This window comes from Parambassis ranga, chromosome 19, assembly GCF_900634625.1.
Source record: "Parambassis ranga chromosome 19, fParRan2.1, whole genome shotgun sequence".
NCBI lineage: Eukaryota > Metazoa > Chordata > Actinopteri > Ambassidae > Parambassis > Parambassis ranga.
Genome location: NC_041039.1, coordinates 10,697,642 through 10,722,343, shown reverse-complemented (window position 1 = coordinate 10,722,343; position 24,702 = coordinate 10,697,642). Strand labels below are relative to the sequence as shown.

The 24,702-nt window shown below is 40.3% G+C and overlaps 4 protein-coding genes across 5 annotated transcripts; 2 read left to right on the top strand and 2 right to left on the bottom strand.

Moving 5' to 3' along the window:
• Positions 1–88: 88 nt before the first annotated feature.
• Positions 89–5,004, bottom strand: slc16a6a (solute carrier family 16 member 6a). The gene is made up of 6 exons (XM_028430755.1): positions 4,781–5,004; positions 2,614–2,857; positions 2,362–2,505; positions 2,149–2,277; positions 1,140–2,057; positions 89–1,003 (listed from the first exon to the last, which is right to left on the bottom strand). Exons 2-6 carry the CDS (start codon positions 2,843–2,845, stop codon positions 714–716), a joined length of 1,713 nt encoding a protein of 570 aa, XP_028286556.1. The 5' UTR covers positions 2,846–2,857; positions 4,781–5,004; the 3' UTR covers positions 89–713.
• arsg (arylsulfatase G) lies at positions 4,566–10,863 on the top strand. Of its 2 annotated transcripts, XM_028430756.1 has the most exons (11): positions 4,566–4,672; positions 5,738–5,980; positions 6,116–6,351; positions 6,808–6,922; positions 7,231–7,377; positions 8,531–8,715; positions 8,802–8,882; positions 8,961–9,069; positions 9,146–9,263; positions 9,336–9,426; positions 9,715–10,863. In XM_028430756.1, the coding sequence occupies exons 2-11, from the start codon at positions 5,751–5,753 to the stop codon at positions 9,993–9,995; spliced, it is 1,593 nt and encodes a 530-aa protein (XP_028286557.1). In that variant the 5' UTR covers positions 4,566–4,672; positions 5,738–5,750; the 3' UTR covers positions 9,996–10,863. The 2 variants fall into 2 exon arrangements, with proteins under 2 accessions (XP_028286557.1, XP_028286558.1); XM_028430757.1 differs by lacking the exon at positions 9,336–9,426 and having other exon boundaries at positions 9,715–9,900.
• An 87-nt stretch (positions 10,864–10,950) lies between these two features.
• On the bottom strand, positions 10,951–16,149 carry LOC114451836 (WD repeat domain phosphoinositide-interacting protein 1-like). The gene is made up of 12 exons (XM_028430759.1): positions 15,717–16,149; positions 14,802–14,884; positions 14,178–14,347; positions 13,978–14,074; positions 13,703–13,800; positions 13,504–13,596; positions 13,363–13,433; positions 12,943–13,050; positions 12,674–12,838; positions 12,489–12,596; positions 12,178–12,317; positions 10,951–12,065 (listed from the first exon to the last, which is right to left on the bottom strand). Exons 1-12 carry the CDS (start codon positions 15,794–15,796, stop codon positions 11,944–11,946), a joined length of 1,335 nt encoding a protein of 444 aa, XP_028286560.1. The 5' UTR covers positions 15,797–16,149; the 3' UTR covers positions 10,951–11,943.
• A 179-nt stretch (positions 16,150–16,328) lies between these two features.
• prkar1ab (protein kinase, cAMP-dependent, regulatory, type I, alpha (tissue specific extinguisher 1) b) lies at positions 16,329–24,597 on the top strand. The gene is made up of 12 exons (XM_028430760.1): positions 16,329–16,399; positions 16,873–17,084; positions 18,588–18,803; positions 20,077–20,247; positions 20,326–20,417; positions 20,500–20,561; positions 20,660–20,706; positions 20,794–20,952; positions 21,047–21,107; positions 21,290–21,411; positions 21,859–21,940; positions 22,204–24,597. The coding sequence occupies exons 3-12, from the start codon at positions 18,630–18,632 to the stop codon at positions 22,374–22,376; spliced, it is 1,143 nt and encodes a 380-aa protein (XP_028286561.1). The 5' UTR covers positions 16,329–16,399; positions 16,873–17,084; positions 18,588–18,629; the 3' UTR covers positions 22,377–24,597.
• The last annotated feature ends 105 nt before the right edge of the window (positions 24,598–24,702 follow it).

Sequence of the window (24,702 nt, the reverse complement as noted above, 5' to 3'; positions counted from 1 at the left end):
TGTAAATACAGACTGTAAACACAAACACTTAAGTTAAAATGTGCAAAAACCGCAAGAATGCAAGAGTGCAAGAATTATACAAAATGAAGTGGTTCCAATCACTGTTACTTTATTGTGATTGAACACATTTTCATTACAAAAATAGAGGGTCTGATATTCAATATTACATAACAGTGTACTATCAAGTTTAAGTAAAAATAACACTTTTAATCACATCCTCCTGAGCTTTAGGTATAACTAGTGTTACAGAATGTGTGGAGTTTATTGTTCTTGTAGCTATATTTGTTTCACAGTTAGTTTTGTTATCATTAAGGTATTGATCACCAGTTCAGTCAAGTGAGGTTTGAGTGTTAAATCTCTGGAATATCTAAAACAACGCCACCTCTGTTATTGCTGCGTGGTTTATTCTGAACAGGTTCTTTCCTTCCAGCTCTGTCAACTATTTTTTCTATTATAGCACCACTATGATTATGTAAACTTGCATTAATCTTAGTGGTATTTTCTTGTTTTTGTTTCTATGCAGTAATTCAGGTAATTAAGGCATGATTGCTACACACATATTGTGACCTAAAAGTTGTTAAGATTGCTGTCAGAACACTGATCTGCAAAGGCAGATCTTAAGCACCATTCTCTTCACTGTACTCATGTCACTGTGGTAGTCTTGTACCCATATCCTGTATGGCTTGACCCCTTAATTACCCTCATTTATCATCTCAAGCAAAACGTATAACCTCCTGAACATCTCCTGTCTGGTTAGTGTCTTCTGATTCAGGACGATCATTTGGACTGTCAGTTCTATTGTCCAGGCTCTGCTCCTCACTTTGCTGCTTGCAGGCTTCTTTTCTTTCATGCACATCTTCGGTGTTTATCAGACTCCTTCTCCTACAGAGTAATCCTCTTTTAGCAGGTCTGACCAACCCCAGGAACAGTGCACTCAGGGACATTCCAGCTGCACAGGAGTAGAAGGCTGATCCGTAGTTCTGAGTCATGTCCACCAGCACTCCTATAGAAAGGGTAGAAAGAGGGTTAAAAGGAATCATTAAAAGGGGTCTCTAGCAATTTTAGTCTTCAAGTTTGATGCACTGATCTCAAGTTAAATTCTAGACATTGTGTCAAGGAATCAAACGCATCCCTCTTACCTCCAAGTGGTGGTCCAGCCAGCCCAGCAAAACTATGAATAAAGACATAAACTCCAGCAGCTGAAGACATCCTCTCTATGCCAACCACATCATCCTCAGCCAGCATTGGGATGTGAGTACATGCCAGTGTTCCCATAAAGAATCCATACACTGCACAACAAACAGCCAGGCCATAAAATTCCGTAACCAAAGTAAATCCCACCAGATCCAGCGACATTGTAATCACACACGCCAGCAGTACAAGGAGCTTCTTCTTCATAAAGTACTTTCTTGTCAGGATCCACCCGATGGAGAACCGGCCAAAGATTTCAGCCACAGCCATGGTGGAGAGCATGTAGGTGGCGCGGTCCCGTTCAACACCTCGACTCACGCTCAGATCAATGATGTAGAGTTGAGGGGCAAAGAAGCCCAGAGTTGCAAACAGTCCAAACAGAGAATAGAAAACAAAGCTGCACTCTCTAAGGATGGAGAAGTCTAAGAGTTTGGAATTCTTTATAGATACATCTTCTTCAACTTTTATCACTTGCTTTTCTGTTTTTCTGTCCTGAGTTTTACAGTCTTTAATCTCTTTTGTACCGTTTTGTGTAGTTTGTTCTGTCTCTAACCTTATTTCTTTATGTAGTGAAATATTTTCTTCTGGACAGCTGCTGTCTGTGTCCTTCAGAGACTGGACACCAGAGGCGTTGGTGCTCACAGAACCTCCAGTTAGCTCATTCTGCTTTGTCACAAAGTCTTCTTCTGGAATGAGGCTTTCTAAATCTTTTGGAGACAATCTGTCACTCTCTGTCATATGACTCTTTCTGGGTTTGATAATGATTGGCCTCAGGAGCGCACCACAGATGATTATGATGCTTTGCAAAGCTCCAATCACTGCCATGGTATGTCGCCAGCCGATGTGGTCCCTTAATGCAGAAAAGGCTGAAATACAAGAAGACATATGACATGAAAGTGTTTTGTGTAACCAATGTCTAACTGCACATACATGGGAGGTAGCTCTATATGCTCTAACCTGGTGCTAAGGCGAACATAGACAAAGCCTCTCCAGTAGAAGCCACAGCTACAACCAGAGACCGCTGACGGTTAAAGTACTGGGACAGGAGGGTCACAGTGGGCAGGAAAGTCAGACAATAGCCCAGGCCTGCATAAAGACACACACATTATTATGGAAATGTTATTTACAAACAAAGAATAAATAAGTTATGTGACGTAACCAAATGAATACCTGCAACTAATCCATAGGTGATGTACATTTGATTGATGGAGCTAGTAAAGCTGGTGGCAATGGTACCCGTGGAAATAAGTAATCCTCCAGTCATAACAACAACTTGGAATCCAAAGCGGTTTGTCAGCACAGTGGAAAGAGGAGCTGAATAAAACCATAGTACAAAAGGTGGTTACAATATGACAGGCAATTATATTATCCTTTGATTGGTACAGTTACACAAACATATAGTGTATGAACTGCTGAATTTACCATTGAAAGTCATGACGAATACACAAATGGAAACAATCCAGGAGACCCGGCTATTGTTCTCTCCAAAATCTTTCATCAGGTCCTTGAGGAAGATACCAAAGCTCTTTATGGTCCCATAGGTGAAAACCTCCACCAAGAAAAAGGCCCCAGCAATCACCCATCCCCAGCCTCCATCAGGAGCCTCGGAGTACACATTAGGTCCCAAGAACCGTGGTCCTTTAACTCCACACATTATCACTGTGACCTACAGAGAGAAGCATATATACAGCAATTAATTGAAAAATGTGAATTGAAAACTGCATTAAGAAAGAAATGCAGTGACAAAATCCCGTGCATTTTCTACAAATAAAAAAAAATATAACTTCATAGCCATCTCAACTAACAACAAACTCCATCCAGCATCAGTGGGTTCACACACCTCTGTCCTGAGTTAGCCTCAAGTTTCACCAGCTGTGAAGAAGTCCAAATGTTTTGAGCTGTTCCTATCACAGACAGTTCAGGTCCGATAGTCTTCAAATAGACCAATGAGTTGACAGTTACTGCTGACTTACAGCAGGGTATGGTCCTGTCAATAGAATCTCACTCCCTCCTTTATATTCCCTCTTTCTTTAACTGGCTCTGTACATCCTTAACAGCAACTGTTTAATGTACAAACACTGTCTGTGCTGCAACCAAAGAGGGTAAGCAGGAAAAGGCAGTGAGTTCAGCCTCCCTCAGCAAAAGGCTGGGTTTAATCAATTATTAATGCAGCTGGGGGAGACTATTGAAAAATGAGCTCTTTCTAGCATTTTGTGCATGAATGGCTGATGCAGCAGCAGCTGAGTAGTACAATATATTTAATAGTCTTGTGGGCTCCACAACTTTTCAAAATCCATGTCAGTTTTTCCTTTGTCCTTTTCAGTATATTTTACATTTATTTCAGAATGGACAGAATTAATGAAGCACAGCCAGCCATCATTAATACAGAATAAATCAGTGCAAATTATGATATACTATCTCCAAGCATAAGACATTAAAACACATCTTTGACCTAATCTGCTCTCTTTCCTGGGTGTTAGGGTCCTGTTAGGGTAATGATTATGTTTCTTCTCAATACATCTTATTTGTTTTTTTTGTTTGTTTGTTTTCCACCTACCTAGGTTTGCCTTCACAATCTGCCGACCTCAATTCTTCTGAGTAAGAATCTCGTTGTGTAATTTCCACTGATCAAATTTCACAATGGGCAGCTAGTTTCATAAGCTGCACTGGTATGTTAAGTATAAACCCGCCTTAATTAACTTCTAACTTTTTATATTCCAAGCTATTTGCTGAAAAAAATACACTTGTGTCATTCTGTCTATTTTAGAGAACAGAATTACTTGTTAAGGCTTCTTGTCATTTGAACTTTATTCTGCAAAGCAAGTGGACATAAAGCCAGAGCAAACCATGCACTTCTTATTTATACAAATATAACTGCTTATGCACATACAGTGATTGATTAGCAGTATAAGTTAGTCATATATAAAACTATAACAAAACCATATTTATTTAAAAAAAAACTGGTAGGCGTTTGCAGAAAGAGCACATATAAGATAATTAAAAGATTTCTGGCATATCTAGATTAAGATTATTGATTATTGTTGTTAAAAATGAAAATCCACAGACATGTCAACACAGAGGATAGAAGATATCTAAAAGTTATGTCTATTTATTTCTATTTTAACATTTTATTTCTATAATTTAGTGATATTTTTAAACATTTCTGCTTTGTGGTAATAGGAGCCAGATTTATTTATTTTTTAATACCTAAATTAAATGTATTCTCAAAACACTGCAGATTTCCTTCTGCTAAGAGACAGATAAAAAAAAGATTTTACCACCTCTCCCTTGTTTTGCTTTATTGATGTAGAAATCACTGCGTGTAAACTGCCACGGGAGGGGGGTGCTGATGTTGACATGAATCAGCCATAATGGTCCGCCCTCGTGCGGCTGACGCAATCATCTCCGTCTAGCGGCGCGGCTCGTGCCATCAGTGGGCTCTGAAATACTATAGTAAGCTAACTGGTCGTGGGCGCACTTTGTAAGTACTTATTTGAGGCACAATTCAAAACGTGCCTCCCACAGTAGAATATTTTAACTAAAGCAGACATTTAATTACATGAATGACGTGTGTTTGATCCAGTCTCACCTGTGAGTAGTTACTTTGACGCGGAAAAATGTCCTTCCTTCTCTCGAGTGTTGGAATCCTACACGTGTCGCGACTCGCGCGCTGCGTTAGTGAACCACTACTCTCGTGCACACATTGTTACCGGCAGTTGTCACCGCTCACTCCTACAGACACACACACACACACACACTGTCAACACACATGTAGCCATACTCTGTCTGATACAACTAGAAGCATGAGCAGGAACAGGGTGGAGTAAAAGGTCAAGGATTCTGGTTGCAGCCAGTTCTTTATCCGCCCCTCACCCACCCAAACCCACAACCCCCCCCCCCCCCCCCCCCCCCACACACACACACACACACACACACACACACACACACACAAAGACCCACTCACACAACCGGTTTTAACTTGGGGTGGTGATGTGAAGAAAAGTCTTCAGAAGAGTTCAAAGCTGGTCAGAGAAAAGGATATCCTTAAACCACACGTTTTAAGTCCAGTACTAAAATATACACAAACATTAATAATGAAAATTCTGTACAACCCCATAATGCCTATAAAGGATGCTTGGCTTTGGTATCAACAGATACATATTGATGACGTTTACTGTCAGTAATTACATTTTGTTCCCACATTCCACCATAATCTGATTTAAAACAGAGAGTCTGTGTGTCTCACATTCTCTGATTACACCTGCAAAACAAAATAAACAGTTTTCTGTCAACATGCTTAATTATCACAAATAATAATTTAATTATTAATACCCTTACGCTATAGCATCAGATTTTCCATTTTAAGGAAACCTTTGGTTCGTTTTTTTCTGTTTTGTCTTTGTGTGTTTGAGACATGTACAAGTCGAGCTGGTTCTGCAGGTGTGATGAAGTCATGTTCACCAGACAGCTCATTTTTATTACTATGCATACAGGTTATGAACTTTATCTCACTAGAACTCTGCTCCTTTTTTTTAACCCTTTGCAGATATTGGTCCAGAATGGCAGAGGGCCTAACCCAGCTGCTGATTCTACCTGGGGTGCTGCTGTGTGGCCTGCTGTTCCGCACAGTGACCCAACATGGAGCCACGGTTGAAAAGTTGAGTAAGAAACCCAATTTCATCATCATACTGGCAGATGATATCGGCTGGGGTGACCTGGATGCTAACCAGCCTGAAGAGAGGACAAACAACACACCTTACCTCAACCTGATGGCCCTGCAAGGACTAAGGCAGAGAAATATTTTTATCTGTTGCACTATTTTTATGTCATACTGTCTAAATCTGATGAATGAAACTTGGTCTGTGATGTGACACGTACCTACCAGAGATTATATGTGAATTACTTCATGTACATTGTTTTCCAGATTGACAGACTTCCACTCCCCAGCTTCAACCTGCTCTCCCTCCCGTGCCTCTATCCTGACAGGACGTTATGGCCTAAGAAATGGGGTGACTCATAACTTTGCGGTGAATTCTGTGGCCGGTCTGCCTCTGTCCGAAGTCACCTTGCCCCAGCTTCTACAGAGAGCAGGATATTACACCGCCATGATCGGGAAATGGCATCTCGGACACAACGGACCATACAGTCCAACTAACAGAGGTACTAAGATGTGAGCTTTATATTTATAATCCAGCTGAAAACCTGACTGAACATTACAGACAAAGATTAAGTGTTGCACAGTACTGTATCTTTCCACTGCAGTGTTCAGACGGCATCGGCCTCGCTGTAGGGGAGAGACTAAACAGGATCACTGGTCACAAATGTCCTCCAGCTGTGTCTCTTGAGAGTACACTCTTGCACCTGACTCAACACCGACTCTCCCACCATCACCCAAAGCTGCACATCAGCCTAGTTTGATCATATAAGAACCCATAGATTGGCTGATTTTGTTCTGTACTTGGAACTTATGCTCAGGCAATTTCATGTTCAGCATTGTTAACATTACATTTTTTTTATAATTTATAGCCAGCCAGTTTTAAAGTGCTCAGTACAAGATGAAACACTGCTACACCGTGTCTCTTCCTTATTTACAGTCTATTGATGTCTCTTGGACAGGTTTTGACTACTACTTAGGTATTCCCTACAGTAATGACATGGGCTGTACTGACATACCAGGATATAATCTGCCTCAGTGCCTCCCTTGTGGCTCATCTGGACCTCAAGTGATCAGGTGATCTATCTGTGTTCACTCAGGCTATTCCAGTGTTGGCACTTCATATTGTAACTGACAATGAAGAGCGTGCATCCAAAACTAAAAAGTGACACCTGGTATATTGTTTTGTGTTTGGAAAAACGTTAATGACAGACAGGTTCTGCTACCTTTACAATTATATTTATTGCAAATAGTATTAACTGCTTTGTGATGAGGCCACGCTCCCTACAACACCTGTTTGATTCAAATCCCTTTACCCACTCGACACCCTCCTTCAGACTTGCCCACATGTTTTATTATGACATTGTGCTCTATTTGGTCTCTAGATTGAAGAAGAGTGTACATGGAGGCTGCTATTCCAAAGTGGGACTTCCTCTGATAGAAAACAGAAGTATTGTGGAGCAGCCGCTTGACCTATGGACACTAACAGATCGATATAAAACTGCAGCACTCAGTATTATAAAAAATGCAAGGTACAATACATTTATATCACATTCAAATTTCCACCTCAGTGTAAGGAATGACATATGTGTTTGTGTCAGTATAGATGGTCAGAGGATGGAAGGACCTACTGAATTTAATATACCGGTATGTTTAGGATGCTGACAGGCTGTTGCAATGCAACTTTTACTTAGTTTGATTTTGTTTCAGATAATTCCTAATGGAACAGATTCTGCAGTGTGATAGTGCCTTTCCGGACAGTGTGTGTAGGGGTGATACTTGAGAACTGAAAGCTGTATCCCTTTAGCCTGACACTGTTTATACCCATACTTTTTTTGTCAGTGTGCAGCTGTTATCAATGGAGAGATCTGTGCAGTGTGAGATTATTGCCTGTGGACATTCTTGTACTATGGATCATTTGGGGAAACATGAGGAGTGAGGGTAAGGTAAATTAACAGCAGGTGCCAACATAGCTGATGTGTTCTACTACCACTTATTGGTGTTAGTAGTACAGAACGGAAAGCCTGTTTTATGTGTGCATGTGTGTTGTAGGGACAGGAGGGGGTTGGTGAACCCTGCTGTTTGCAGCTGTGTGTAAAAAGCAACGGCCCTTTGTGCTATATTACAAGGTCATGTGAACAAGAGCAGCAGTCATTAGTCATGTGCTGTGGAGACTTAACTGTATGCAGTCTTTCTGCATACTTTTGACTAATGCTGTGTTACAGAACGAAAACAGTGATGTGGGCTTTACATAGGGCAGCACATAAAAGTACCTTCCTTTGTCACTGTATCAATGTGTCATGCGTGTGCCAATATAGCATTTTAGTGAATATGAAGTACGTAGATCTGGTATGAGCACCATATAAAAAGCCTTTTATTAGTCCCACAGTGTTTCTGTGTGTTCTTATGCATTGATGAATTAGGGACCGTAAACATTAAACTGTACATGTAAACAAACTATTTTTTACAATATTGCAAATGGAATTGTGCAGTTGAAGTGAGTTCATGTTTGCAAACAGTATGTGTCTGCACAGTGGGAGCAGTTTATGTTTTGGCATAGAATGAGATATCTCAGAAATGATTTGAGGATACTTCTTCATAACTTTTAGTGCAACTCTTCCTCATCTATATGTTGTTATTATTCATGTTTTGTCTGATGGCTGTCACCTTTTTTTTTCTTTTCAGTGAACAAGGGCAGCCCTATCTGCTCTACATTGCACTGGCTCACATGCACGTCCCCTTAGCACCTCCCCGCCCACAGAATGATGGCGTGTATGCTGCCAGTCTGCGCGAGCTGGACAGTCTAGTTGGAGCAGTGAAGATTACATCTGATAACACAGACAAAGACCATACTCTCATCTGGTTTACTGGTTAGTCAGCTGGATCATTGTCAGCTATAAGAGAAGATTAGTGTGTAATGTTCTGACAAAGCTTTACATGCAGAACTTGTATTTAGGTGACAATGGTCCTTGGGAACAGAAGTGCCAGTATGCAGGAAGTGTTGGACCTTTCACAGGGAAATGGCAGACGAGCAAAGGTATAAAGCTGGTGTGGTGGTCAAATATGTGGTTGGAGCTTCTGTACATATTGCTTTGACGAGCCTTTTGTGTGTAAGGTGGGGGTTCAGCTAAGCGAACCACCTGGGAGGGAGGTCACAGGGTGCCAACAGTGGCCTATTGGCCTGGAAGGATCCCTGCAAACACCACCAGCTCAGCCCTACTCAGGTACACATAATTTAACAATATGCCATTGTCATGTATGGTTGGAAGGATTCTAATCCTGTTTCCTCCTGTTCCGTAGTGGTATGGACATCTTCCCAACTGTTCTGTCTCTGGCAGGGGTGACACCCCCCTCAGACAGACGTATTGATGGCATCGATGCTACAAATATCCTCCTGCACCAAGAAACAGGTCGTGAGGTAAAAAAGTTTTTAGTTTTCGTTAAATGTTATTTTATGTATGTATATCTAGTGATTATCCTTTCCTTGTAGTTTCTTTTCCACCCTAATAGTGGTGCTGCAGGGAAGTTTGGTGACCTGCAGACAGTTCGAAGTGTTAAACATAAAGCCTTCTACATCACAGGTACTGGTCACATGCAGGTCATGCAGAGAGTGAATGTTATTACTGCAATCAGAACTGTTTTTAATATGTGTCTGTCTTGCTGCTTGTTATGTCCTGCCACTATGTTGGAGGCCATGCAACATGGAGGCACTAATCTAGTGGCCTTGTGTTGTTTGTCTGTAGACATATATTTTAATACAACTCTAAAGGCTACATTATCACAGATTCATCTTCATATTCATAGTCACATGTAAGATGACTGTAAAATGACTATTAATACATGCACATATCCCTGTTTTTTTTATACAGGTGCAGCAGAGGCATGTGGCGGTGGAACAGGACAGCAGCAGCTCCATGACCCACCATTGATATTTGATCTGGAGTGTGACGAAGCGGAGGAAACACCCCTGGACGTCGGGACACCTGAATACCAGGCAGTGGCAGAAAGGATCGCCCGCAGGAGGGAGGAGCTATTATGGGACATTGCCACTGACAAGTCAGTGTCTACCGCAGATTACAGCACAGATGAATCAGCAGCACCCTGCTGTGATCCAGGACATGCCGTTTGTAGATGTGGCACACTGGACTGAGGCGCACACAAACACTCACACAAAAGGCTGAAAAAGAAAGAAAAGCTCACATATGTAAGCAAACAAATGTGGAGACAAATGTCGCTTTTGGATGGTGCTCAGTAGTTTGTTTGTAGAAAGTGTTGTTTGAGAGGTTCAATGTCCAAATGCAGCAGGAGATGAGCAAACAAGAGGAGCGGGTGGCTGAACTTTGGTCCCTTATTAGAGAAGTGGATGGTTTTAAGTTAATCAGTCAATAATAATAGATTAGTTTCACTGTCATCCATCATTTTAGAAATGTCTGAAACACGAGTATTGTAATTATTTTCCAGGATATTTTATAAGTCTTAATACAGTAATTTACCAATTAAATTAACAAAATCTGCTAGTTATAAAAATGAAGTCCACACACTGAAGAGGTTGAATCACTTGTCAGGTTTAATGAGTCTCTGGTGTAGATGTCCAGTATTAAACAGTTCAATGCAGATTAAGTGTGTCCTAACAGCGCCATCTTTTGGCAAGCACATGGTATTACTGTGTTACTTATTACAACAGTACTATATAGAAATGTTATATATATATACATTATACACACAGTAAAAACCCTAAATATTTATGAATGGTAAGTTTATGTGTTGATGTGTAATACTTAAAAATTTAACAAAAAAATACATCAATGTAAAAAGAACTATGACTTACATGTTAACATATTCAGCATCAGGTGAATAAAAAGGGTGTTGCTGAAATTTAAGGACCTGTAACTTTGTCATGTACAGCTTGTCACCAGGCTTTTCATATTCAGCTGCTGGCAGCCCCTCCCACAGACCCCACTCCTAAGATATATTATCAGGTTACGTTTGTGACTGCAGGTTGTTTGCCTCACCTATTGCTACCATAATTAGATCACAGCTGCATCTGCAAGTCATAAGATACTTACGGCATGTATCGCGATTTAAATAGAATATCACACAATATCTTTTCCTTCTTGAGCGAATGACTGCTCGCTCGTGAGGTATGACACATTTAATGCCCACTGATAAGCTCCAAAAGTCAACAGACCTGATAGGCGGTAATGCCCAAGTTTGTAAGTGTTATTTAGAGTGCAAACGTTTTGGAGATTTTGGGTTTTCCTCATCAGGAAATTGTCACATTGCACTTGGTTGCTAAAATTATATTTCAGGTGAGTTCTGACCATCCATCTTGGGAGGATTTTTGTACTGTCAGTCTGCTCATAATAAGCCCCTTTCAGACATGGTATATGTAACATTGTTATCATTAATCTGGCAGCATTCTGTCATTTAGACACATGTCCCCGTATTCCGAGAGATTCCCACAACAGTGAGAGAGACAGCAAAACTGGACTAGGCTTCCTGCACCTGTTACATCCTGTCTCTCTAGTGGATGTGGATTTTTGAGACCATCTGTGTCAAAAGCCTGTGTAGGTCAATGCTGACTGGACTTGGACTGTTTTGGTTGTAATTTTGAGTTGGTCTATCCAGTAAAGTGGCTGCACAGAATACAGTAAAGTGCTTCTGCAGATTAAAAAACAAAGAGCACATGTTTGAAAGAGGCTTTTGGTTGATACCGAGTCGACAACATACATTGTTCAAAAACAAAATATGTGAGTCAGGATTTTTTTGCTGTGCGGTGGTTATTCAAAAGTTTTAACACTGGTATTAGCGTTGTATGTGAGTTAACAGTAGGACTCTTCAGCCAAGAGCAAAGAGCAGTGTTTCTTTTATGATGAGTAGACCTCCCATCCTGTTCTAGTGTTTTCTAATCTATATTCTTAAGAAAAAGTGGGATGGACACAGATAACAGAAACACCAGGAAGTAATATTCTTGCAAGATTTGACCCTAGGTCAGCAGGAGAACATCTGGGAGGTGGGGGGTGCCATGATGTCTCAACACATCAGGAATATTTTTGTCCATCCTCCCAAATTGACTTGATTTGTAAAGGGGTTTTTGGTCAGTTACTCTGGTTGCTGACTGGAGGAAATTCATTCTCATCGTCCAGACAAACTGGGCCCTCAGCAAATTCGTGCTCAGGGATGACTTCACCCTTCTGGGCACCACCGTCTTCAGAGTAGCCTGGAAAAAAAGAAACAAAAAATACTGATTTTCACTCCAGTGCGTATGAATTTTACATCCAGTTAAACAATTTCTCTACAGCTACCTATATTACGATCTTAAATATCTTTACCCATGAGGGTGGTGGATGAGGGTGGGGTTGAAGGGAGCGCTACAGTGGCAGCGTATGATTGGCTTGCTAGTTGAGGGGGGATGTCCTCTGGGTTTTCCTCTTCTTTCTGTTCCACTTGCTCCTCACTGAAGTCAAAGAGCCTCCAGAAAAAAAGAGCACACAGAGACTTAACAACAGTGTAACCCCTAATATGCAGTTTGTCTATTGCTTTTTTTACAGTTTGGGGGAATTGTAGTACAACTTTTTGGAACAATATTGCTTGTATATTTTTAGGTTCCAGAATACTTGGGACTGAAAGGACACATACACACCTGTGTTTCTGGACAAGGACACACTCTCCACCATCCTGTGGATCCACATTATAGATGTAAAGATATCCATCTGACGATGCCACAAGCAGACGAGGAAGTTTTTGAATCCTGAAAAAAACACACACAAGTATAATTAATTCGTAGATACACACATTTAATCAAGCCCTGACTTGTTGTTTGCTTACGTAGCCAGGGCACAGATGTTCTTCAAGCCAAACATGTTGAGTCGAACAGTGGCAAAGGCTCTGTCCTGATGCATCATGTCAGACACCTGGGAGGGCAAGTAGGTGCTAGCTGCAGTGAACATTTTGCCCACATAGGCTGACCACGTTGGTGACTCCTCATCTCGACTAAAAGGAAACAGGATGGTTGATAGTTAACGAAGCAACATAAATAAAGTATGTTGTATATTAGCTTTTGTATTGTTAGCATAGTGAGTTACACTAATGTTTACCTAGGGCTGTGTTGCTCCAGTTTAAAGATATGAACTGTCTCTGTGTTGCTGGAAGCGCAGAGGAACTGTGCATCTGCACTGAAGGACAGTGAGCTGATGCTGACATATCTGACAAGAAACAGAACATTTTATCAATCATATGCTTGATTCTAACCCAAAAAAGACAACTCACACTGTCTTCCTAGTTAGATTATGACACTAAGAACTAAAATACTATGTATTAGACTCAGTCTACTGTTTCCATTACTGTACTCACACTACTCAAATTACTGAGGATGACTGTAGTGGAGCAGGAGGGTCATTTGAATTACTAACCTTGTTGTCACTAGAGCTCTGTCATACACCATGATTCATCTTATACACTGCCCGTCTACTTGTAAATTCTTTATGACCGGACTACAGGAAAATATGAGCACTAACCTCTTCATCCCTCGACGGAATTCAAAGAGCTTCTGTCCTTCAGGAATGCTGAAGACTCTGATAACGGTACCCTGTAGAGCAGAATGTGGTCAGAAAGGCTCAAAATTTGCAGGAGTAATGAAAAGGAAATCAAGTCAACACCTTCTCTGATGCACTGGCCAATTTTGTACCAGAGGCGTTGAAGGTGAGGGCTGCCAGAGGGCTGTCGTGGGCCTGGATCAGGGTCACAGTGCTCTAAATGGGGACAACAAGCGGTTTTTAATGACATTGGCACCAACTCTGTACTGCTCTTCACCTTCACATTAAAACAGCTGCGCTTTTGGGTTTAATGTAGCCTCACCAGGTTGTTGGCATCGTAGACTGTGATTTCTCCAATGGTGGCACTACCAGGGTATGCCAAGTAGGAGTTACTGTGGTTGACAGACAGCGCACAGAGACCTGTAATGGGAGTACAGAGGAGAGTTTCGATGTGTCTCTGTTCACACAAGCACTCCCCAACAAAGCAGTCATAGTTATATTTTGTTAACATAACAGTGGATACAATGTTCACATGTGATCCTTTTCTGATACTTTGGCTTGTCCTCGTATAAAATGTCTGTATGATATCTTGAGTACCTGAGGGGTTGGTGGGTGTGTTAAGCAGGGTCTTGAGAAGTTTCATGTCTTTGATATTGTGGATGTAGATGGACTCTTCCAGACACACCACAAGCCGCTGACATGGAAAGTGACAGCAACCAACAGAAACATGAGCACAATGACATAATTAAAACCAAATCCAAAGAATTGTGCAAAGGTCTCCTCTTTCCTGTACTTACCTGCCTGTTGAGCCTGACAGAGAGGATGTTGTTGGAGTAGCTGTAGTTACAAATCTCTGTACCTTTCTTAAAATGGTAGACATTCATTCGCCGAGGCATTGACAGGCTGACCACGACTACCAGACTGCTGGAGAACAGTCTCTCCACTATATAGACATCCGGACATTCCACTGGGAGAAAGACAGATTGCATATAAACAATATATCTTCTCATATTATTAATTCTTATATAGTTTCATGTACTTGGCTTACAACTGGCACAACTTTACTGCTATCTTTGTTGCTGCCAGTCTAGATTGTTTACACATATGGAGAAACTCTCTCAGTTTGTATAAATGTCATCAAACTGACACCTAACTTCCTCTTTCAGTGCTGCTTTGGAGGATTAGAAAAACACAACAGGGTGCTCTTCTGTGTTTGTAAGTAGCAGAGCAAATACCATGCCTGAGCTGTCATCTGACCGAGGTGAACCTGACCACAGCTCAAATAATACGCTTTAGACATCTGCCTCCCTCGTGTCATCTCAGGGAGGGAATACAGATGAGTCACAACGATGTGAGCATGACTGGATTTTTAATAATAAGCAAAAACACAAATATTTTGTGACTGTGTAAACAGTTCATACCTCCCTCGTGGATGCAGTCCAATTTGTCCACAGCTGTGACTGAGAAGAGCCGGTAGCCAGTCTTGGTACCCACTGACAGAGAGCTATACAATAACACACACACAAACGTTTAAACAACATTGTAATTACAATTTTGCCTAAGAGTGATTTTTATGATGTATAAAATTGAATGCCTTATTGTGACTTCTTTAGTGTAGGCCTACTATGGTTATCAACTATACCAGATGAGGCCACTTCACACAATTTGGATCCACCTTATGTGCAGCACTCCATGATTTTTCTTTATGATTTCGTATCTTGTTTTAGCAACACAGACTTCACTAAAAACTGTTACTTCCACCAGGAAAGCTTCCCTTTACCATGACTGGAGATGAAAAGAACATGATGGCACTGAGATAAGACGGCCAGGTTGACTGTTTGGCCACCTGCTTAGTTTTACAGTCAGAGCCAAGGGAGATAGGCACACCTGTAACTGAAGAAGTCTGCTGGATTTGTCTGCTAATTCATTAGCTACACTCTGATACTCCCTAAGAAATGAGGAGAGACAACATTTGTTGTTACATATTAATTATGAACGTGTAATTTTGTGTGGTGTCATGAACTTAGTGTTGTATTAAACTTTGCGTCAGCAGTAATAAGTTTGCTTACTAACGGACTAGTTTAATGGGCAACAGGCCTTGAAGATTAACACAGTGGCCTACTTAACTTTCAGATTGTGGTGACTAATCTAGAAGTTTATGGAAGCCTGTAGTTTCATTTTGCACGCACTCAAACAACTCCCTAGTCCTAAGCGCTTTTAGTAAAAACTAGACAACACAAGTAAGAGTATGTAAATGCCGCTGAAAATAATTATGCAACAGTCAGGTGCATCAAGGAGATTGAGTTCACGCTGGGCCCGGCCCGCAGGTCGCTTACGTGGTGTCCTGGTTAAACGAAGCACAGATAAAGCCTCGGTGCACGCCGGGGCCGTCCGGTGGTACGTCCTGGGACTCCATCCGAGCCGTCGAATTCCCGCTCCTCTCGCAGGCCGAGGTCGGAGGCCTTGGGATCGGGTCGATCCCCGCCGGAACCCGCTTCCCCTCCTCTGCTCCCCGATTCCAAGCGCCACGCTCACACTCTTCAGGGAGAGGAATGTCCGGGCAGTCTCTCTCAGATGCCACACATCACACAACGAGTGTGCTATCACAAACCTGAACAGGATAGAAGATCAACGATAACACCTCGTTGATGCGCTGTTTCACTTTAATCAGTCCCCACTGTTATTATTATTATGTTATTAACTTCCAATTTTCATACAGCAAAACAAAAACAGCTGATGGGAGGATGCGTCACCCTGAGGTGCAATTCTATTGGATAACGGTACCGTGCCAGGTCCTCCTCTTGGTCTTTTCAATTGGTCAAACATTTTAAAGCCTGTGTCTGATTTGACAAAATAATTATCAATCAAATAAGAACCACCTATAAAGGAAAGAAAATGTTGATTGGCCAATTGTACTTTCAGTCTTGTCACGAGGAATTGTTTTGATCATTTCATTGGATGAAACGCAGAAACATATACACAGCCTTGAGGGAACAGTTTTTGGCAGTATTTGAATAAGGTTTGTTGTTGTTGTCGTTGTTCAATAACAATATTATTTAGTTTCAAGAAATTGCATAAATAGTGCAATTCTAACACAGTACTTACGTAGATATTTGCATTTTTTTATTACATACATTACTATAAAAACATAAGAGTAGCTGTATTTCGTTCATTAGAACATCGTTTTTACATTAATGCACCACTAGCAATCCAATAATTCATGTTTATTCTGATGAGGTTTGTTTTCAATACTCTCTGTATTAAGCAATAGGTTAAACATAGAACTTTCACTATTACTCTGTGTAAAATGTTAAGTAGCCCAGTTAAAACAACTTAGCAGCACAATTTCTGGTGCACATCAGAATGTTCTAACTAATGAAACCGCAGAGTTTCCTGTTAGCCTTTTCTTATTTTTGTATCAGATATGAATCGATTTTTTTCATTTCTTAACTATTTCCTTGACGTCACGATTTCCGTGTTGTCCCCTTTAAGGTTGCCAAGGGTTACGGGCTCACATGTCAGAACGAAGAGAATTGACGTCAGTGACGGCTGTTGATTGGTTCTCGGCCGTATCCGGTGGGGCAGCGGTCCAGGGCTTGGGAAAAAATCGAAGCGAGGAGGAGGATCTGGTAACGGTGCGCTTTGAGAAATATCATTTACCCCGAGTCACTTTCGAAAGGCTCGGCAGGAATTTACAATTTGTTGTGAGTATTTGTGTTTATTCGTTTCACGAGACATATGACCTCTGTATAGGTGAAATTTGTTTCCTCCGTCTCTCGTTTGTTTATGATAGAACTCAAGATGGCGTCATTGGAGGAGAGCTTTGCCTTTGCACGTAGCTAGCCAGCTAGGCATCAAACCATACACAGTATTTGATATAAGGCAGGCCTAAGATAGTTAAGAAAATGCATAAAACATTTCTTATTAACTCGAGGTGATTTTTAGCGGGTGTGAGAATTTTGGGTAGTTCGTGTTATACCATTAATCTGCTCGCTTACTTGACTGCAGCCGTCAGCCTTCTCGTGAAGCCTTCCTGACCTAGACGGCGTTACTGACAGGGCATTCGCTTCTTTCTGCTTCCAAAGACGATAGGATTTCTCCACTTTGTAGAACATTAAACTTGTTATTATCTTCAATCTTTCAGTATACGGTTTTGTCTCCTATTCAGCAAGGTCATTGTGCATCGCTTGGATTTCTCTAATTTAATTGACATTCGTCCTGAAAAGGCAGCAGAGATGATGCTGCAGCATAGTGACTGAAATAGAATTAACATGCTAATTATATATTTAGCCACCTAAAGACATCTTAAGTTAAATAAGACTGGCATATTACATAATATAGAAGAGCCCTGCTGCTAGACGCTGCCTGCAGCTCTTAATTTATACCAGCTGGTCTGAAAACAGTATCATTTACCACTTAGTTATTCCTGTGGTAGGTTTAGATTAAAGCAAGCCTGCCAAGTTTCCACCACGAGTGTAGTTAGTTGTGCCAGCCTCATCTTTGATAACATGTCTAGTAATCTCCCCTGGGCCTTGTCAGATTAGAAAATATCTGAATCCTATTATACTGATGCACATGCACGATACACTTGCAGGCACAGAATAGATTGCACTTTGATAAACAGGAATGCTGGTTGTTCACTCATAATTTCTATAAATTGTTTACAGAAGGGGTTTAGACCACTGCTCTGACCTATCTGAACTTGTATTACAGGCTCTGTCAGATAATCTAGGCTCGTCTGTTTTTCTCAGCAGCAGTACTGAGGTCTGTTTTACAGAAGTATATTTTAAAGCCTATATTTGACCATTCGTCTATATTTTTGCTACCCTTTATGGCAATGTTTCAGCCATAGCCAATTACTGTCTGTTGTGACAAAGGGCTTCATTCAGTCTGGTAAAAATCTTAACTGTTTTGTGTAAATAAGCTCAGTATAGACAGTGTGCTGGTCTGAGTTGTTGTCTGTAGTCACATATGTGTGATCCCATCATATGACCAGTTTTCACTCAAGGGTCCATAGTGACAAAACAACACCCCATCTCTCTGTGCCTTCTCACTCCGGTTCTATTTTTCTCACATTCTTACATTTTCTCTGTGTCCATTTCTCATCCAAACCCACAGACACTTTATCTCTGCCACACTCTTCATTAACCCTGTGAATCCACATTGAACACTGACAATCTGACATCACGTTTCCCTTCCTTTTGCAGCTCAAAGGTTAGAGGTCAGAGAGCAGGGTTGCAGTTGTCGTCATGGCATCTGGAAGTACGAGCAGCGAGGAGGAGCGAAGCCTGAGGGAGTGTGAGCAGTATGTGCAGAAACACAACATTCAACAGCTGTTGAAGGACTGCATTGTTCAGCTGTGCACCTCCAGGCCAGACAGGCCAATGGCCTTCCTCAGGGAGTACTTCGAGAGGCTGGAGAAGGTTTGTTTGTGTGTTTGTTCATTTTAGTTTATTCGTATATTCGGTCAGTGGACAGAAAACAACATGCAGTAAAGGCTGAGCATGATATACTCAGGAAATTACTGTTCCATAAGCTATAAATTGCAACCGTAAACTGAATTTATTTACATTTGATCACATGAAATTTTCTCTGTCAACCAAATCATTTTGTAAGTTAAATAACACATTGTATTATATAGATAAATAATTTTCTCAACCAATTAGCAAAAGTGAACAAAACACTACCTGACTTTGCTTTTTTATTACATGTGCATGCTTTCAGTGACATTTTGGAGTTTTCAAGTGGACACTACATGTTCAGACCTATAATATATAATCAGATAAATTTAGTCTCTGCAAAAAACAATAATAATGTTGTTTACAGTTTGTTTGCTAAAACCTTTGTCTTCTTGGTATCTAGAGTCAGAAAGATTAAATTAACTACATACCTTTTTTATTCTGTGGCTGTATCGTGTGCATATGTGTTCAAATGTGTGATAAATAACTATTTTAACTTATGCTGCTCTAATTGTAAAAGTGCATAATTGAGCATTTTGGTTTTAAATGTTTCAATTCAATATTAGTTCATGCAGAAAAGTGATGAAGAGATGGCAGTTGCCACTTAAATTGAGATGTAGTTGTTTGGAAAAACAAGAAATAACAAATTGACTTTTAGAAATATCAATGCTGGTTTGCAAAGTAAAATGTGAGTGTTTATTTGTTAGATGGAAATTATTTGCCTCATGAAGTAAAACAACTTTGTGACTGCATTGCACAACTGTTTTCCCCAGGAAGTAGGCTTTTTTCATGTCTTCATGATCAGAAAGTCAAGATGTAGTCCAGGAACAAAGTTCTTAGTGAGGAAAAATTAAGTCTCTGTCAGAATGATAGAAAGGGGGGAAGTGTGGTCTGTGTACATAATAGGGCAAATGGAAGTGGCACAATAGAATTTTATTAGTGGTTTTATGGCTAACCAAAAAAAGGCTTTAACCAAAATGCATTAAAAAATAACCGGCCAGTCACCTGATCTCAATTTACCTCAACTCAACTCATTCTACTTAGTTCTGTAGTAGACTGTAAAGGATTTTACAGCTTATTAACTTCCTCTCAAACAATGTTTGTTTGTAGTTTGACACAAACCTGAAGATTAAAAAAAAGTTTCTATTTTCTATTATTTCCCATAACTTTCCCCCATTTTCAAAATTTGGTGGGATTACAGTGCTCCTTTCTGTTATTAACTCTCCATCTTTTATAGGAAGAGGCCAAGCAGATTCAGAACCAGCAGAAGGCCAGCAGTTCTCGTTCAGACTCACGTGATGAGGAGGTGTCTCCTCCCATGAACCCAGTGGTAAAGGGTCGCCGGCGGAGAGGAGCCTTCAGCGCAGAGGTTTACACAGAGGAGGATGCCGCCTCATATGTCAGAAAGGTAAACGCAGACACCTGTTCACTGATGTAATGAAAACACACAACTGAACATACTCTAACACTTTTCATTGTTTTACAGGTCATTCCAAAAGACTACAAAACAATGGCTGCCTTGGCCAAAGCTATTGAAAAGAATGTGCTCTTCTCACACCTGGATGACAATGAGAGGAGGTATGTGTTTGTTTATAAGGGTTGTGTATGACATCTGGTTGTTAGGCAAACTGGCTTCAACTGACTAATTTTTTTTTTCTAGTGACATATTTGATGCAATGTTTCCAGTCACCTACATTGCCGGGGAAACGGTTATTCTGCAGGGTAGGATCCCTTCAGTGTTTCGACATTAATCACAAACGTAAATCTAAACCCACAGCTCGTCTTTCTATGATGCTAACAGTGTTGTCGCCTCCCCCCAGGTGATGAAGGTGACAATTTCTATGTTATTGACCAAGGGGAGATGGACGTGAGTATCTGATTCTCATTATGAGTTTTGACATCTTTCCTATGTTTACTAAACAATACATTGGTATCTATCATGCTAATCTGACAGGTGTATGTGAACAATGAATGGGTGACCAGCATTGGAGAGGGAGGCAGCTTTGGAGAGCTGGCACTGATCTATGGTACCCCAAGGGCGGCTACAGTCAGAGCCAAGACCAATGTTAAACTGTGGGGTATTGACAGAGACAGCTACAGGAGAATACTTATGGTGAGGAGACATTGTAACTGCATAATAACATGTTTTTTAGGCTTGTTAGCAAAATGTTTTTGGTGTGTTCATGTTTCTTGTTCTTTTACTTTAGGGAAGCACTTTGAGAAAGAGGAAGATGTATGAGGAGTTTCTCAGGAAAGTGTCCATTTTAGGTGAGATTTAATTAACCTTATCTCAAAATCTAAAAGTAAAGAACACTATTTGTGCTCATTTCTAAGATTAAAATAACCTGAAAACGGCCTGTAAAAATACCAATGAAACAGGTTCAACTCTTCAAAAGAGGTCCTGTCATCTCAGCAAAAAAAAAAAACTTTCCTGTGTTTTTCTTCCTCAGAGTCTCTTGATAAGTGGGAGCGTCTGACAGTCGCTGATGCCTTGGAGCCTGTTCAGTTTGAGGACGGACAAAAGATTGTTGTGCAGGGAGAGCCTGGAGATGAATTCTTCATTATCTTAGAGGTATTCACTTTAAAAACTTCTTTGCATACACACGCACCTTTGTAAAGGTTAGATTTGTTACAAAGGTAGAAGAGAAATGTAAACACCTTGTTTCTATTTACCAATTTTTTGGATGTTGCATGTGTACACTGTTAGATATTTAAAGTTACTGGTATTATCCATAAATGCCCTCTTGTGTGAAAAAAGAAATTGCTTCACCACTACATGTGCCTACAGGTGAAATCGTTTTTTCATTTTCAGATATTACAAATAGTACAATTTTCAGTCCTCTGACAAAACCCTAATGAATTCAACTTCATTCTTTTTATTGTCTACTGGACATCTTTGGACTTTGGGCTTTTTTATGGTCTCATCTTTAAGGATTTTTTTTAGTGTAATTCATTCAGCTAAATATTGCATGTACTTCTATTAAATGTGCTTACACTCATTGTGTCTGTGTGTTTTCAGGGTTCTGCAGCTGTGTTGCAGCGTCGCTCAGAGAATGAGGAGTTTGTGGAAGTAGGGAGATTAGGACCATCAGACTACTTTGGTAAGACATAAATTATATTACAGTCTTTTATTTCAAGGGAGAATTTTTTTATGACTATCATCACAGTGCTGAACTTTTGTCTCCCCCATCTGGCAGTGAAAATAATTACACAAACTCTGTTCATTTAAGCATGTTGCAAATGTCCTTGATCAAGCAATATGAGACATTTTATCAGATTATGGAATAAGTATATATGATAACTTTCTGGCATTATGTTTATATATTTTGTAATTTGAAACTTAACCTGTCTCTCTGTTTTACAGGTGAGATTGCTTTGCTGATGAACCGCCCCCGTGCTGCCACCGTGGTCGCCCGCGGCCCACTGAAGTGCGTCAAGCTTGACCGGCCCCGCTTTGAACGTGTCCTGGGTCCCTGCTCAGACATACTCAAACGTAACATCCAACAGTACAACAGCTTTGTTTCGCTGTCTGTCTGAGGGAGCATCTTTCCCTCTCCTCTCCTTATACCCTTCACCTTCCTCTCTTCTTTCAGACCCAGGGTCCACTAATGCAATTTGCTTTTTGTCACTTTCTTCTTGTTTTTGTTCGCTGTTTTTTCCTTCCCCTCTTTAATTTACACACACACCGATCATTTGTTGATACCACCTGTCACGCAGAAGTGACTTTTAGCCATTCACCAGCGCTTGTACCAGCTGCTGTACGCTACCTTGTAGGCACAGTTTCATCATGTTACTTATGTTATATATATGTATTAACTGGTTATGCTTTTAATTTTACACTTAAACACAAAGCAGGAGAAAGACTTAAGGGTCTCAGACTGATGAGACAGACAATCAGACTTTACTTGGCGCTTTCAGTGACTTTGTTACAGATTTATGTTTTAGATTGAAGTGAAGAGAAAACTGCTTACTCCCTGTTTGAGTTTCTTTTTTGGCCTCAGTTAACTTGATTAGATAAACACAGTAGAGCAGAAACTGTAGAAGGCAGGAAGAGTACGATTGCATCAAACTGGTTTCAGCTGTAACACGATGCTCCATTTGTCATTTTTTGGTTGATTGGTATGGTGAGATAATGATGTGTCTGTTTTGCTTAGTTTGAGAGGGCTTGTACAACTTAAGATTTTTATTGTGCAGCTACCAGGCTAGTGCCAAATGTTGATTATTGTTACAACGCAAAGATTGCATAGCCATGGAAATGCAGTGTGTGTTCGGTCTCCGGAGGTCCTACAGAAGTAGTTCCTACCCTTACTACCCTCTTAATTGATAGAACAACTATTCAAGAACTGCCTTGACCACTCTGAGGGGAAAAAATAAAAAAATAAAACGAAAGGAAAGGAAAAAAAGAGTATTAAGTGTATTTCAGTATTCAGTTTATTAGTATACCAAATAACTTGGTCACTCTTCTGCTATGGTTTGTAATCAAAATGTTATCATAGTATAGTTAAAATTATCATAGTTCTATTATTATCATTGACTAAATGATAAACTTATGGTTTGGAGTGATGGTGATCTTAAAAAAAATCTGTTTATCTGTCTTTTGTAAACACTTATTTTTCCATAAATTCTATTTTAGGTGTCCAGTGCCACAAAGTAAATAAAAGCTTCTTCTTGTCAACTGACAAAACAGTATGTAATTGTATTGTGTAAAATGTCATGGATTTTAAAAATGCATCAAAGGGTAATTGCAGGCTTATTGAAGTGAAACAAACAAGATAGACTTTCAGGATATCTGAAGTATTTATGTTTCAAAGCTCCATGCAGGTGAGCTGACCGGCAGAGTGCGCAGATATTTATTTCAAACTTAGTGTCATTGCTAAATGCCTATTTGAAAAAGGTGGCTGTCTTTTCATCAGAGTAGCTTGTGACCTGTTCTCTATGCTTACTTGGCATGATGTTTTAGGCATCCAGTGATCTGGTATGAATGGAATTCATGTATTAAAAAAAACAACCTGCAGATGCAGAAACTTTGTCAAATATTTGGTTTGTTACTCCTAGCTTAACTGCTTCATGACTATTTAGATGGCATAAAATGTTCCTTTTTTTTAAATGATCTTAACCAAATCACAACTTCTGGATTATAGGTTTCTTCATTCCTGCCTCACTGTCTGTTACCAGAAATGACCTATAATCAGTCATGTTTGTTTTGTCTCATTCAGAGCACTTGTATGCCCTTAGAATTGGGATGTTTGTATGTTTGATTTTGGTGCCGATTGCAGGGTAGTTAGGTTGGTGAGAAGACATTTTGTTAATGGATACGAGTATGTATGTTAAACTGATCATCTGTTCCCCCTAACCCTCAGGTTACCCTTGTGGATGTGGTTACACGTCCTGTTTATCCTGATCCACAAGAAAATGACTCCGTTAGGGGTGAGGGTTTCATCTGTTTTCATGTAAATAAATGCATCATCATTGTCATTGGTTTTAGTCCAAAAAAAAAAAGTTTTTAGCCACACTGCAATTGTCCCGGTTTGCCTTAGCTTACCTAACCTGGGCTTACAGTAGTAGTCAAGTCACTCCTGCTAGCCCGACCTTCAGTGAGTTTGTTAGGCCTGCAGTGCTGAGAGCTGCAGGCCATCAGAGGACCATTCTTTTTCTATTCTACCCTGTATTAAGTTTGACCTCCTGTATGTGCAAAGATGTTTATCCTTTTGGTATAGATTGTTCCAGATGGCAGTTTAAGCAATAAAAAAGTAAAAAAGGATCTGGGCTTCATACTTTTTTCCCCCCAAGAGCTTTAGAGGTTGAATTTGACGCTGACTTTTTTAATGTAACCTGTTTAAATGATATGATAACAGCTCTACAC

Excerpts from the sequence above, each read along its gene's own strand:
- LOC114451836 (XM_028430759.1), bottom strand. The coding sequence starts at position 15,796 with ATGGAGTCCCAGGACGTACCACCGGACGGCCCCGGCGTGCACCGAGGC. Across the intron at positions 14,885-15,716 it reads TCGTTTAACCAGGACACCAC|CTCTCTGTCAGTGGGTACCA; the intron begins GTAAGCGACCTG and ends GTTATTGTATAG. Across the intron at positions 13,434-13,503 it reads TGGCCAGTGCATCAGAGAAG|GGTACCGTTATCAGAGTCTT; the intron begins GTGTTGACTTGA and ends TCTGCTCTACAG.
- slc16a6a (XM_028430755.1), bottom strand. The coding sequence starts at position 2,845 with ATGTGTGGAGTTAAAGGACCACGGTTCTTGGGACCTAATGTGTACTCC. Across the intron at positions 2,506-2,613 it reads ATTCGTCATGACTTTCAATG|CTCCTCTTTCCACTGTGCTG; the intron begins GTAAATTCAGCA and ends GGTTTTATTCAG. Across the intron at positions 2,278-2,361 it reads CACCTATGGATTAGTTGCAG|GCCTGGGCTATTGTCTGACT; the intron begins GTATTCATTTGG and ends GTCTTTATGCAG.
- prkar1ab (XM_028430760.1), top strand. The coding sequence starts at position 18,630 with ATGGCATCTGGAAGTACGAGCAGCGAGGAGGAGCGAAGCCTGAGGGAG. Across the intron at positions 18,804-20,076 it reads ACTTCGAGAGGCTGGAGAAG|GAAGAGGCCAAGCAGATTCA; the intron begins GTTTGTTTGTGT and ends CATCTTTTATAG. Across the intron at positions 20,418-20,499 it reads CTGGATGACAATGAGAGGAG|TGACATATTTGATGCAATGT; the intron begins GTATGTGTTTGT and ends TTTTTTTTCTAG.
- arsg (XM_028430756.1), top strand. The coding sequence starts at position 5,751 with ATGGCAGAGGGCCTAACCCAGCTGCTGATTCTACCTGGGGTGCTGCTG. Across the intron at positions 5,981-6,115 it reads ATGGCCCTGCAAGGACTAAG|ATTGACAGACTTCCACTCCC; the intron begins GCAGAGAAATAT and ends ATTGTTTTCCAG. Across the intron at positions 9,264-9,335 it reads ACCAAGAAACAGGTCGTGAG|TTTCTTTTCCACCCTAATAG; the intron begins GTAAAAAAGTTT and ends CTTTCCTTGTAG.